Genomic DNA, 14,048 nt, shown 5'->3' with positions numbered 1-14,048 from the left:
TAAGCTTGCAATGCTTTAAGCCAATAACAGGTCGTCAACCTTGATCGGTTCTTCGCTCAAGGAACATTCCATTTATTGGAGGCTTTCGCTTGTAGCTTCTTGAGGGCCAAAAAGTATCCAGGTAAACATTTATGTGTGGGTAGAAACAGAAACAACACGAGTGAGGAATTCCATTTCCCACTCAGGCTCATGGACACGGCGCTTCCATGAGGTGCATGGACATTGTTTAGCTGCTGACGTGCTGACTGTAGATGCCTCTGTCTCTCAATGCAAGTGTGTGTCTTTGAAATCTGAACGATAATTGCCCTTGATGAGGAATGAATTGTTGCAGGAGCCTCCAGAGAGATTGAGAGGAGCTGCATTAATGGACTTGATTACTGCCTTCATTTGTTCCATCATTTCAAGATCCAAGAAGATACAAAGGCAGCTGAGCGGGAGATGAGAGACAAAAGCAGCTCCATCAGTGCTTTTGTTCAGGAACTCATTTCAGGAAAGTCTGTGACTTAGCTTTGCTGGAGTGGCCTGCGACAAGACAAATCTGTTCTGGTGAGACACAGCGTGCATGAGCACTGTGTGTGGCATCTCGACGGAAGCATTTAGTTTCAGGTCCAGGGGTCACTTTTGGCTGTTTAATTTAATTATGTTTGCAGTCAGCCATCATTTTATGAGGTCTATTATTCACTGGCTGCCGGTTAAAAGCTCTCTCACCAAGTTCCAAAATGCACTCCAACAGTTGAAACGTGTTAGCTAGATACAAAAGTTAGAATGAATTTTGTATTCCTAGTTAATTTCAGCACATTTTCTGAAAATTCTAATAATGGACTAACACTGTGAGCCATACACTTTAGCCCCAGGAAATAGAAAATAGAAAAATAAAGCAAGAGACAGAAGACAAAGAGGAGAAACGGGAAATGTCTAATTTCAAGATCTCATCCACAGCTTCTCCAAGAGGTTTCATGCTTCATTTAAGTTGATAAAGACTTCAATTCCAAGACATTTATTTTGTCAAGAAAAATGCAAAGCTTGCGTCGAGTCGGCCTGCTGCAGTATTGCCGAGTACTTGGCTGCACCGTGTGCCCAACTCACTCAGGAGGAAAAAATATTAAATGATAACAGTAATATCATTTCCACAAAGAACCCAAATATAAATCATCAGAATGCAGACATCATGACAATAACCGGGTGAAAACGAAGGGCAGAACTGCTGCATTAAATCACTTAGATTATCAAGTACATTTGTCTAAAAGCAGAAAGCAGAGCTACTTATTGGTGACTCAGAAATCAGTAAATCATATCTCATTTGAAACTGAGGGGGTGTTGGCTTACAAAGCTCGATGTGTCAAGCTTCTTCCTCCTGGCCAGGTCAGTGATGTTGTCTCCGTTGTAGTTGATGCTCTCCATGCAGCCTTTAAAGTTCTTCCTGCTTCCTCCCACTGGCTTCCCGCTGTAAGGCATCCCACCAAAACTCAACTGGAAAAGAGAAGGTTAACAAATGAAGGAAGTATAATAAGCATTTGAGTTTTTTTTTTTCTTTAATCAGAGGGGTCATGAATGTACACGCCACTAAATAAAATTTAAGTGGCCTCAAGAATTTTGCGGATCCCACGACTTCAACAATACTTTTATGATTTTTGCAAAGATTATAAAGTCCTTGTTGATTTCTGAATGTAATGTATGAAAAAAGCACAATAGGTTTTGGCTTAAACTTTGAGATTTTATGGTTCAAATCTATCTAACTTTGCACCATAAAGGTAGCACTCAAGATGATCGGTGAAAGCAAGAAGTATGGATTTATAAATGCATACATCCCAGACAAAAAATACCAAAAATGAATACAGTTATTCGTTTATGAAGAAGGTCACAGTGCATTAAGTGCATCAAGGCGTCAGTAACATAGGTGGGAGATCTACTTGTGCCCACTCATATCGCTCATGAAGAATTCATAAGGCCGCTGATGGAGAGCGCTGCAGAATTCCTAATGTGTCTTTGTCACTCATGCATGGCCGTGATGACGGTCAGGAGACTTAGTCCACAGGCTTAATTGTGAGCAGGAGATGCTGAGACTGGCACAAACACATTCACACCTTTGTACATTGATCTTTTTCACCCTGTAAAGATTTCCCTAAAGATCCCTTAATTCAGGAGCTTGGGTCTAATTGGTGTGTACTTTGTCTGTTGCACACTATCCCTCTTAGCGCTGGAATTTATCAGCCATTTTATCAATACTGGATAAAGGTCACATGCAAACACTGCATGTCAACAAAGGAATGTAGCCTCCCAAACAGGTCCGTGCGGACACAATATATGCAGAGGAGCTGCGCATATTCACAAGTGCTCATTTCACATCTGTCGTGTAACTGTTCCGATCATATGCTGCTCTTCGGTATGCTAATCGAAATATTCCTTTGTCACGTTGATGACGTGTTTTTGCATCAGCATTTGACTGCAAGCCATGCAGCAACAAGTACAGACAACAAAAGGCTCATCCTTTTGTAGAAATTTGAAAACGTGCAAGAGTGGAAGTGAATCATCAAGCACTAGATGATGGCAGCCTTGGTGACGGTGTTTTGGCAATTAGACGGACCAAGAAATGTATTGGATGATACCAAACAATTTTCAGATCCTGTTGTACACTCTGTCGGTGCGACAAAATCATTTTAGTGCTATTTTTTTACTCCGAAATAATGATACAATAATAGAGAAAGTGATGCCAAGTCTTTTGGAAGTAAGTGAAGCTGAGATATTGAACTTCTTAAGCATAATAGATATACGAATCTATTTTTGAAGTGACATTTTAACGGTGTAACTTTTAAATAGGCGTATATGATAAAATGATGTCGTTGAATGTTCAAGGCTGACTAAAGTAAGCAGAAAAGCTGATTAGTTGAAGTGCACTAGGAACATTCAATAGAAGGCTGAAAAAGGGCAGAGATACAGCTGATAAAGATGATGAGAAGAGAGCTAAATGTAGGATGTGTGCAGAGTGAGGATGAGTTGGAGGAGAAGCTGGAGGCTCTGGTTCCTTGGAGAAGTAGTGTCTCCCGAATGACAGAACTATCAATCCCCAATCTCTAAGGGACACGCCTGCCACCCATCGAAGGGAACTCATTTCCATCGCTTGAATCCAACATCTTAACCTTTCCATCATGACCCAATGCTCATGAATGTAGGTGAGGGTTGGGTTGAAAACTGATTGGTTAACAGAGAGCTTTGGCTTTTGGCTCAGCTCTCAACAGCAATAAAGGCACAAACCTCATAGTCCAAGTCCAGGTGATCAAACTCCCCGTTGGTTCTGAAGTGTTGCGTGTGCCGATCCAAAGTGAAGTTCACGTTGCGTCTGTAGCGCTCGATCACCACAGTGTGCCAGTGGTTATCGTCCAGGAGGCTGCCGGTGGTGACGGAGGTGTGGCCCAAAATGGATCCGTACTGGTTGCTTCCTGCACATATCACAAGAATAATAATAGTTAATCTTTTTTTCTTTTTTTCCAATTAACCAGCATACATAACAGCAGCTACATAATGGTGTTACTTACAGTAAGGGGCCAAAAGAATATTTTGCAGGTGGATCACAATTATTGGAGCTTTTTCAAAAGACTGTCCTGCTTCCCCAGCGATACCACTACAAATCTCAAAATGTGCTCTCTTTGATGCAGAAACATCTATCGCATTCGCTCAACCTTTTCTAGTTTTCAAATTAGTTATTGAGATTTATACTCTTGTCTTGTTAGAAAACAGTCTGGTGAATGGATTAGCCTGAACACATTGGGCCATGATCAGTTTGAACAGCTTCTGTTGCCCAACTGGAATTGGGAGAGGAATATAAATGGAAATGGCAAAAATCTAAAGACACAACAACTCCACGATGTGACGCATGTTGAGCTAGAGTTTGACATTTTAAACGTGGGTCCTATGTCCGACTATGTTAAACCTGCGAGTAGAAACCTTGGTTTTAAAATGGACAGTGATTTTAAATTTGATCCTCAGATCAGCGCGGTTGTCAAGTCGTGTTTCTTTCATCTCCGTCGGCTCTCTAAGGTGAAGACCATTTTATCCAGGCAGCGTCTGGAAGACGTGATTCATGATTTTATCACATGCCGACTGGACTACTGCAACTGTCTCCTTGTAGGAGTTAGCCAGGCGTCACTGTCCTGTCTGCAGCTGGTCTAGAATCATGCAGCCAGGTTCTTATTTATTTTAGCTTCTCTCCACTGGCTGTCGGTGACTTTAAGAGTTGATTTTAAAGTTCTTCTGTTTGTTTTTAAAGCTTGAAATGGTCTTGCCCTTCTGTATCTAGCGGAGCTTTTAACCCCCTACGTTCCTCCGCGGTCCTTGAGGTTCTCTGACCAGCTGCTCCTGGAGGTGCCTAAAATCAAGCGGAAGATGAAAGGAGACCACGCTTTCTCAGTCTGTGGCCCCCGTCTATGGAATGCCCTCCCTCCCCATCTTAGACAGGCACCATCACTGTCCACTTTTAAAACACTTCTTGAAACACACTTTTACTCTTTGGCTTTTATACAACCACACAGCTGATCTTTTTAGTATTTTTTTCTTTTTATGTATGGTCTTTAATGTCTGTTTTATCCTGATTTTGCTGCTGTCCAGTACTTAGTGACAATCTTGCATTTCTTTTTAAGTGCTTTATAAACAAACTTGGTATGGTATGGTGTGCACAGCTCAGGCGATTTGGAAATGTAGGATGTGGCTCCTTTACAGAGGAGTTTCTCTGAATGCAGTGGGTCAGTCTTGATTCAAAATCAATCTCACAATGGAGATATTAACTCCAAAATGGTCATGAGCAAAAGGTTATTAATTTTATACAGTGATGACAGCACTCCAAAGCATGTAAGCTAATGGCCATGAACGTAATTCAATAAATATCAAGCACATCACTCACCCAAATTAATCTGCAGCAGCAGTTTGGCCTTTCTCAGTTCCAGGGTGATGTAGTCTCCCTGCTGTCCTTCCCCGTGGAGAATCACTCCCTCGCTGTCTGAAGTCTTGAACCTCAGCGCGATCACATCTTTAATGATCTTCATCTTCTTAACCTTTACATAAACACATCATCAAAGCAATTGCAGTTGTTGGATATCGTTTCAGATGAGAACATTTTGTCAAAAATATGCTTCAAAGGAGTAAAAAAAAAAAATCTTCAGAGCCACAGGGCTTTCTCCTAATATTTGAGACACGTTCACATCAAGATGATTATTCAATGCCTCCTCCTCATTATTATTATTGTCAACATAGAAAAAAGGTTCATAAAGTATGAAAATACTTTTGTGTCGCTGTTAACTCATAAATCTGTGAGACTTAAACTAAATGTGAATATAACAGTTATCAGTAATGTAAATGCAGCTGTACCTTAAAACGATATGAGATCACTCCTTGTCCATCAAAGTTGATCACATCCGACCCTGAATAAGACAGAAACAAATCATTTTCTTTTCTTCTTTTCAGCCAACAGTTAGCATGCTATGCTTTAGCATCTAAAATACAAACCCTCAAAGAGATGAAGTTCCTCAATATTCAAATGGCAGTGGACTATTTTTTATTTGTTACATTACACTTTAAATGTCTTGCCCTATTTCTGCCAAACTATTGGTCATAATATTATCGTTCACTTGGGCAAATGCCAATTCCAGAAGCCCACGAGTGATATTTTATTGCTTGTTTCTTTGGTGCAATTGCAAGGCAACCGTTATTATGTTGAACATCAATATTGTAGTGTCACACTAGTCATCTATAAAGGCCACGCTCAGCTCTGGAGAATAACCAGGAAAATACTATCCAGTAACAATAACAAACATTCTTTAGTAACAGCTTGAATATCAAAACGTAAATTAGTATTAAGAACTGTTATTCATGAATTATTCTGCAAATAAAAATGTAAATAAAAACATTTTAAATGTCAACAACTATAATACTATAATATATTTCAATGAACACAAGCAGACCAGAGCATCAGCTTTATTATATATTATTATAATGTAACTATAAGAATGAATAAATTAAACAAATGCTGATCCAATAACAAAACTGAAAAATAAAAAGGTGTCAGAATTACATTTACAACGGTTTTCAGTGAGGATACTAATCTATTTTGGGCATTCTGTATCCTGAAATCAATTATGTTTTGTTTGTTAAAATGTGAGCAGTTATATGAAATAAAAACTTAAATGGTGGCAAGTACATAAATGGAAGAATAATCTGAGGCAGGATTTTCCAACTCAATTATGCGAGACAATTTTAAACCCAGGCCAAATAGAGGGCTAAACAATACATTTATTTAATGCTAAAAATAATGCAGTCATTCGCCTATTTAATGACCGGAGCTCTTCTGGGTCAAAAACAACTGAATAAAATAAATAAAAAATATACCTGTCACCACTGACCTGGTGGTATCAGAGTTTTTTTTTTTTTCCTGTATCACACAACATGGACTGATTTTTTTCTGCCGCTGCAGAATTTGATAAAAAAAAAAACAGAACCTTTGCTTTTTGGTTGCTGCTAAACTGTCTAACTCAGGTTAAACATATAACATTATATCTGCAATCTTAGCAAATAATACAGTAAACCACATCTCTGTTTATTTATGTATGTCCAGACCTGCTGTTGATCTTTGTAGTCTGTGTGCTTCTGAGTTGCTTCGGTGCAGGAGTGCGAGGTGTGATGGATGAAAACTAGAGCAGATCAGACCTGATGAACAGTATTATTTCATTGTTTATTGTTTACTCTAAAGCACTAGTATGGCTGTGTCTCTCTTGTTTTTATTCTTCACACGGAAATAAACAACTACCTTTCATGGCGAACACGTGTGGAGAGTGAAGGGAAGAAACAACAGTTTTCCTTTGTTCAGACTTCAGAGTCTCCTGAGTGATCTCATGCTGCCTCTCACCAGGAGGAAATACGTCTTTCCATTTTACCTTAGTTCTTTTCAACTTCCTCTCATCCTCTTTCATCTTTGCTCTCTCTCTCTGTCTCTTATCTTTTTCACATAAAAATGAACCTTTTCCTTCGTTGCTTAATTTTATTTCACCTTTCCCGCTCCTTGACTTTTCACTTGCTCATTCATATGAGGCCAACCCCGGATTTGTGGAGTTATTTATGACGGAATTCCAGGTGGTTTGCTTGAGAAGCAGGATACTTTTCTGGAGCAGGACCCAAATGGGGAAATGAAGACTTTGGCAGACTAGTAGAGTGGGTACGATGGCTACTAAGAGCAGCTCTTTGAATGAGTGCTTTAAGGCTTCCTCAAGCTCAATTTGAAAATACAATGGGAGAGTTTTAGACAGTAAGGATTACAGCGTTGAATCTCTAAATCAAGTTAGTCTAATCTAGTCATACTTAAATCACCACAACCAAACAGCTCTGCTCCACAAATTACTCTCACCTCTGCAAAAGGATAATATTCAGTCATGTCCCTTGACTATGCAGACTGTGCTTCTATAGGACAAGATAGACATTACTATTGCTGTGTGCTTGGACTACAAGACATCATGTTTTCACCATGTCATACTAATAGTTTAGGTAGTTGGTGTCAAGTCAACCATCAAAATAATGGTTCATTGCAGCCCTAACACACATATAAAACATGAATCAACACACATTATTTATTGTTAATGATCAGTCAGTGTGGTGACATGCTATATTAGAGTCACACTTAAGATGCTTATCCGTACTCTGTGACGTACAATAATATGCTACACATAGCAATAAGTAATTTGAGTTCTTTATATTTAATGTACATGTATCATGAAAGAACTGCAAAATACAATGATTTTTTTTTTTTTGAGGGCCAAGTGTGTACTCAAATAAGTAATAACTTGAGCTAGCAGCATGAAAGTAAAAATAAATAAATAATTGTCCGAAATAGGGGTGGGACGATATGAGAAGCGCACAATTTGAGGCGATATTTGGTCCACTATAATGATAAGAACATGATTCAAAATCGGATATATTGCAAAAAAATAAAATAAAATAAAAAATTGACAATATATCACGATGTGCGTATGTGACCGACAATGAAAAAAAGGGAAATAAAAAAGGAAAACGGTAATAATTCATTTATTCAATGTACAATGCACAAAGAAACATTGGCCTTGTGTCTCACTGTATCCGGTCTTACGTACAGGTGGACAAGCTAAAGTGCATGAACAGTAATGACAAAGTGAGTAGCAAAGGTTCTCCCATCTGGTATTGAGCGCATATGTTGCAGTCAACTGTTGTGCACCACGCAGCTCAAAGAACGTATAACAGCTATGATAGTCTTCACGTTTCCGGGTGATGTCGGGTGATGTCACAATGGAAAAGCCGCAATGCATTGTGGGCCAACACCGTCGCCAGCTCTGTGCTCGGTATGTTTGTTGAAGTCTCTCGATTAAATTTTGATCGTGATGGAAATATGCTTCCCACGACCAAAAAAACATTGGTTTGCCATTGTTCCCATTTCATTAATGGAGGAGGAGGCAAGGACTCCGGTCTTGGAAGTAACAGTGATGCACGGCACAGACCTTAACACCTCCACACGATCACTAGACATGTGGGAGTGTTCAGAAATGAGGGCATGCAGTCTAAGGGACACGTGTTTGCCCGGGTCTGAAGTATCGCCTCCAAGACCACACCTCCCGAATTTCTCAGATGCCAGCACTTTAATGCAAGATGGTGGACAGCAGCAGTTTAACAACACTCTTTGCATGTTTACATCGTGAGGCTGTTCTAAATCAAGTTGTCCTTAAGACGTGTCTCTTCTGCGGTGTGTTCAAACGGAGGACCTGAATTGAGGCCTACCTGAATGAAACACACATCACAGTAACAGCAGGTGCATCATTTTGATAACAGCTTTAAAACACAGATGACCTCAGTGTCACATAGATTTGGCCTATGAAATGATCATAAGCATAAAAACATGATGAAACATGATAGAAAAACACAGGATTTGAACGGAAATGGAGTCTGTTCCACCTGACACAGACGCCACAATTTCCTGACTCTATAGAATAATTGATTTTCTGAAGATTCTATGTTAATCAAAATGAAAATGAGCATGTGGAATTCACAGCACGGCGGATCATTATCCCTTTTTAGCCCCCATCCTTGACACACAAAAAGTCGCACAAGCCTGGAGAATATTGCAGATGAATACATGAGCCATAATTTGCCATTGCATTCAATTAGCATACATTTTCGAAACCGGGAATTACCATCAAGGACCAACATATTTGGTGATTATGCTGCGAACATTGCGTCTATTTTTATCTGCCTCCTTCTCCACCTACCACTTCTCTTTTGTGTGCTCGCCTGTCGTCTGGTTGGGTTCATGCCCAGCACTTTCCTTACTTCCCTTCCTTTGAAATGAGAAACAGGAGGATGTTTATGAGACTTCGGATTGCAACAGAACTGGAAAGAGGGACAGATAACTAAGCATGAGATGTAATTTCCTGACCAAACACAGGAGATTGTTGCATTGACGGAGCAATTACGAGAAAGCACTGAGGACTTCAAAGCCCAGCGGGCTTTTCCAAATAGATGATGCACTGAGCCGTGGATTAGTTTGTGATTCGGTGTAAAAGTGTCTTGCTGATATCAGAAAGTCAAACACGTGTTTACCCTCTTGTGTCGTACCTTGATCTGATCTGATAGATGCCAATGTGTGCGGGGCAGTGTCCGTCTCTATCCCTAAACCTATTTGGGCTTGAAACTGATACCTTCTGTAAATACTTCTGTTTAGTTTATCACTGCAATAATCCCCCTCCGACTGAAAGGAGGGAAACTGTTGAAGCAAGCCAATACTGCGGCAACATGTTCACCACGTCTGTGTTATTGATGGTGCTTTACAATATTGAAGACAAAGGGGGGAAACCTGCAATATTTTACATGCTAACATGGACTCGCACCCAAGCGCAATTGTTTCCATCGTTTGTCTTTATATTCTAGAAAGAAGATTGGATTTCAAAATGTAGCCATTATTCTTCTCCACGTGACGGTGCCTATACACACAAATCCATGTCAACATGTGAGTGCACCATGCCTGGCTGGAAAATTGAAAATTGCATGACAACAATGAATTTGACAGGTTTTAATAGGATAACAAATAGAAAGGAGAGATTCTATAGGGGTGCGATTCTCTGCATCAAGAAAGAAAATTCGTAGAGTTAATATTGTTTTATTTCATTTGTGGATTGACTTTTTTCCCCCAATACAAATGAATTAAAGATGCTGAGAGGTGAATTTGATAATAATTAACTACACAGTTCTAGGGAAAGAAAATGATTCAATCATTGGAAATGCTCGCTACTGCATCCATGATTAAGTTTCATGTGAGCAGGACAGCCATAGTCATAGACAGCCATAAAACTGTGTTTATTTTGAGCTATAATACTTTTGGCCATGGGTGTTGTTTGGATGCAGGTGTGTCAAACTCAAGTTTTTAACATATTCTTAGTCACTGGCCAAACAAATTTACAGTATTCTGTAACTGGCATTTACTCACTAACTGGAAATAAAAGCATAAAAAGAGTATGAAATTAGTCAATTGATTCTTAGAGGTTAAATCTCGCTTGCTAATACAAAAACTGACATCCACCGCCACTGACTCATAAAGTATGGCACACTGGACCATGTTTTTTTCTCAGTAAGGATAGGCTTGCTTTCTTATCTTTCACCATTGTAGTTTTAAATATTGGTGAATTGAATAGGAACCAACCATATCACGCTATGTGGGCTGAGATGTAGTCCCTTACCTTGAGTTCTACATATTAAAACCAAACAAAATAATTCAATGTTCCAGTGCGGTGCGATGTATTTATCTGCAAAACCTGGTTCAATAGCAAAAAGTTGTAATTTATTTTTATTGATCGGCAGAAAATCCACCTCCTCAAAGCAACTTTTTTGCCCATTTTAAGCCATTTTTTTTTATATTTTCGCGGTATTCAAGTAAGAATAGGTGGATGGACATAACTATGTTCTGTTAGTCATGATTCTTCCATGTCAGTGCTTCTTGGTGGTTCAATGTTAAAGGTCTCCCTTTCGGCGCCATTTTATATGACAAAAGAGGGTTAAAAATTACCCCAGAATTTTGAAGCAATGTAGGTGTACGCCACATTTTGTTGTCCCACTTAAAGACTTACAGTATGAACAGCCATAGACTTCTATTCGCAGTCCAATCCGCCCTTCTTCGCTCCATTCCAAGGGGACCAGCCGCAGGAATCGGGACACAATTCCCTGCTGCAGCTCGTGGCGAACTGCACTCTCAGAATTTGAGTTACCGAAGAATGCCTGCAAACAAACACACACACAATTATATTAAACACATCAAAGCAACAAGCCTGAAGTCAAGCATGCAGCTTCGGGACCTCGAGCAAGCATATTTGCTCCGCTCGCCACATCTAACCCTGTAGCTGCACACTCGTAAAAGAACACAACATGAGTCTATATATCTATTACACCCAACCTATGACAACCCAACTGTAGGGGAATTGAAGAGGAAACAGCGCCCGGTGTACCCTTCCTCTGTGAGAGAGATTTGAAGGGCTACTGCAGGAGCCTTCATGGATCAGAGTTAGATTCTTCTTAGATCCAATTAATTCATGTGTTCATGTGCTAAACAAATTGTATTATTCAACAAAGAAACAATTGTTCATTTACTCCCTGACTCAATCTGCAATGAAAGGGTCGCACACTTTTGTGGTCTGTCCTTGCTGCCTGTGTTGAGGACAAACACCTGGCCGCTCAAGTTCACAGAGATAAGATCCCGCTGTATAAATAAAAAAGGTCAGGATTTATACAGACTAAATCGCATACCATTTCTGATTCATTTCCTGTGTCTCATGGAGCGTTGCTTCACCTTTGATTTGAAGCTAGTTGGAGGTAAGCTAGCATCTAATTGGAATTGATGTTTTCCCTTGTCTAAGGGAAACATGAGGATCAGTTGTGGACCAGTGAAACTAATGGAGATTTGTTGGTCTTCTTACCTTTGGCGTTGGGATGCTACTGTTGACAGAGTGTTTAATACAGCTGAAATAATCACGGTGCGTAAGTGAACTAAAGAAGAAGAACTGTTGAAAAACTAGAAAACAAAACTCCTGGACTAGTGGGTCTAGGCTTTGTTTGGCACAGGTTGAAAGAAATGTTCGATAATTTCAGACACAAACACACTGGTTCAGGGTGACTGGACGGACAGTGTTTTTGAAGGCCTCTATATTTCAATTGAAGATTATGTAAACTTTGCCTGTGGAGTAATGAGTTAAGATATGGACCAAATTTCAGATCCCCATATTCACACCAGATAGCTCAGATGAAACAATACGATTATGGGTTTAGTCACAACTAAGTTTTATTCATTTTAAACTTTATTTACTTTTGATATTTACTCTGAATTTACTTTTGATGTATAAATACGTCAAAAGGTGTTAGAACAGCTTCTGTCAGTAAAACTTTGGGGCTAAACTGTTTCATTGACTTCGAGCCTGAGTAGGCACAGACCTTTGCTCAGAGGTGAAAGAACAAAACGCAGCCTGAGCAGGACTAAATAACCATCCTCCAGTGAAGCCCACTGCAGCTCCAGGTTGCCCCTTGACCTTATTGCTGGTGTTAATCCAATGTCTTCAACCTGAGAGGAGCAATGCTGAGCAGCTCTGTCTTAGTTTGCAGAATGCGCTAACGTTATTTGTGTGTGAAAAAAAGTGCATAAATAAACTTGTGTTTATTATTTTAGACTTTTGGCTGCTCTGTTGAGCGTGTTTCTGGGCTCATCCATGATGGCTTTAACAAATGTAGTCAAGGCGCTGGGCTGTTGTGGTCTAGGTGCTTGCTGGCTGGTTCCAGCTGTACAGTAGATCAAAGGCACGCATGAAACGCCATTGAAGGGCCAGTGTTTCACATCAGTTTCTTCAATGTTCATATCCCAACATAATTCATGCACGATGATAAGCTATGGCTCTGCCCCGGTGAATGCTAAAAACACTTGTTCACCCATTCAAATTCCCCCTAACCCAAACAAAGATTTATAGGAAGGTTGAAGAACCCCCACTGAATGTTTTAAGTGAAAGTAGGATTTAGTATCACTTAAGTTCAAGTGATGCAATTTCAAATATAGACAGCAGTCACAATGTTAAATGCAACACAGTATTTAACATGGTGATGTTTTAAAGCTAAATCTAAAGAGTGCAATGAAATAAGCACTTCTAGCTAATGTTGCCACAGCTTCTTGATCCTCTTTTTGTTGTGTCCTCTCTTTCCAACTTGGAGAACCGAGGATTGATCCCAAATACAGCAGCTTCAGAAAATTGTTTTTCTATGCTGTAGCTGACCTCATTATTAAAAATGCACACCATCGCCTGTTCCTGTTTGCACGCTCGCAGATGATTTGGCCATTGGAGACACGAATCATTAATAGCAGGTAAATATATAAATGAGAGCAAGACAGAGCAACACCATGTGTTGTGGTAGATAAGACTCAAAGTGGCGTTAGAGGGGAAGTGAGTGTGGAAAAACAGCTATACAGACAGTTTCCCCGAGCGTGTTCTCCTAGATAGGCTATCTGCAAAGGTGAAGGAGGACATGGTCAAGAATACACACTAAGCTCAGAGCTAGCGAACTTCCACACCAGCAGGAGTGGATGCTGAGGTGAAGGGTGCTTCCATCTTCTTGGTGCCCTTCGCTCACTTCCATTTTTTGTCTTTACTAATCTAAAAAAAAGGTGAGCAGGGTGAGCACATGTACACAGTTTCTTTAATACATTTCACATAAAAAGGTTTGCAATGTATTGTATTTGGAGAATAACAGGGAACAATAATTTGGCCAAATTCTAAAACTGTTTGACCAGCTTTAACTAAACGTTTTGGGGAAACAGCTGGTCCTGTGTTGTGAGCTAGTACCAAAAACATTGTGCAAATCTTTTTTTTTACCCAAAAAACAACTTTATTTTCCACCCTGCAGCTTGGAGGGAAATGCTAATGCTATGCTAAAATTCACTCACGCAAAATCATTAGAACAATACAATAAACAAGTTAACCATAACCTAGCGGCCTATTTTTTGCTCTTCCATTTCTCAC

The 14,048-nt window shown here is 39.8% G+C and overlaps 1 protein-coding gene across 3 annotated transcripts in view; it reads right to left on the bottom strand.

The window, feature by feature from the left end:
* cntnap2a (contactin associated protein 2a) overlaps nucleotides 1–14,048 on the bottom strand; it is a 291,628-nt gene that overhangs the window by 140,626 nt on the left and 136,954 nt on the right. For 2 of the 3 annotated variants that reach the window (XM_053859229.1, XM_053859230.1), the window contains exons 4-8: nucleotides 11,124–11,271; nucleotides 5,359–5,411; nucleotides 4,895–5,045; nucleotides 3,253–3,437; nucleotides 1,327–1,470 (exon numbers count right to left, since the gene is read on the bottom strand). In XM_053859229.1, coding sequence (XP_053715204.1) covers nucleotides 1,327–1,470; nucleotides 3,253–3,437; nucleotides 4,895–5,045; nucleotides 5,359–5,411; nucleotides 11,124–11,271 — 681 coding nt within the window. Of the gene's footprint in view, nucleotides 1–1,326; nucleotides 1,471–3,252; nucleotides 3,438–4,894; nucleotides 5,046–5,358; nucleotides 5,412–6,603; nucleotides 6,957–11,123; nucleotides 11,272–14,048 lie in introns of those variants that run through there. The other variant, XM_053859231.1, reaches the window with a different exon arrangement.

This window comes from Synchiropus splendidus, chromosome 3, assembly GCF_027744825.2.
Source record: "Synchiropus splendidus isolate RoL2022-P1 chromosome 3, RoL_Sspl_1.0, whole genome shotgun sequence".
NCBI lineage: Eukaryota > Metazoa > Chordata > Actinopteri > Syngnathiformes > Callionymidae > Synchiropus > Synchiropus splendidus.
The sequence above is the reverse complement of the archived record's forward strand: the minus strand, read 5'-3'. Positions and strand labels throughout refer to the sequence as shown.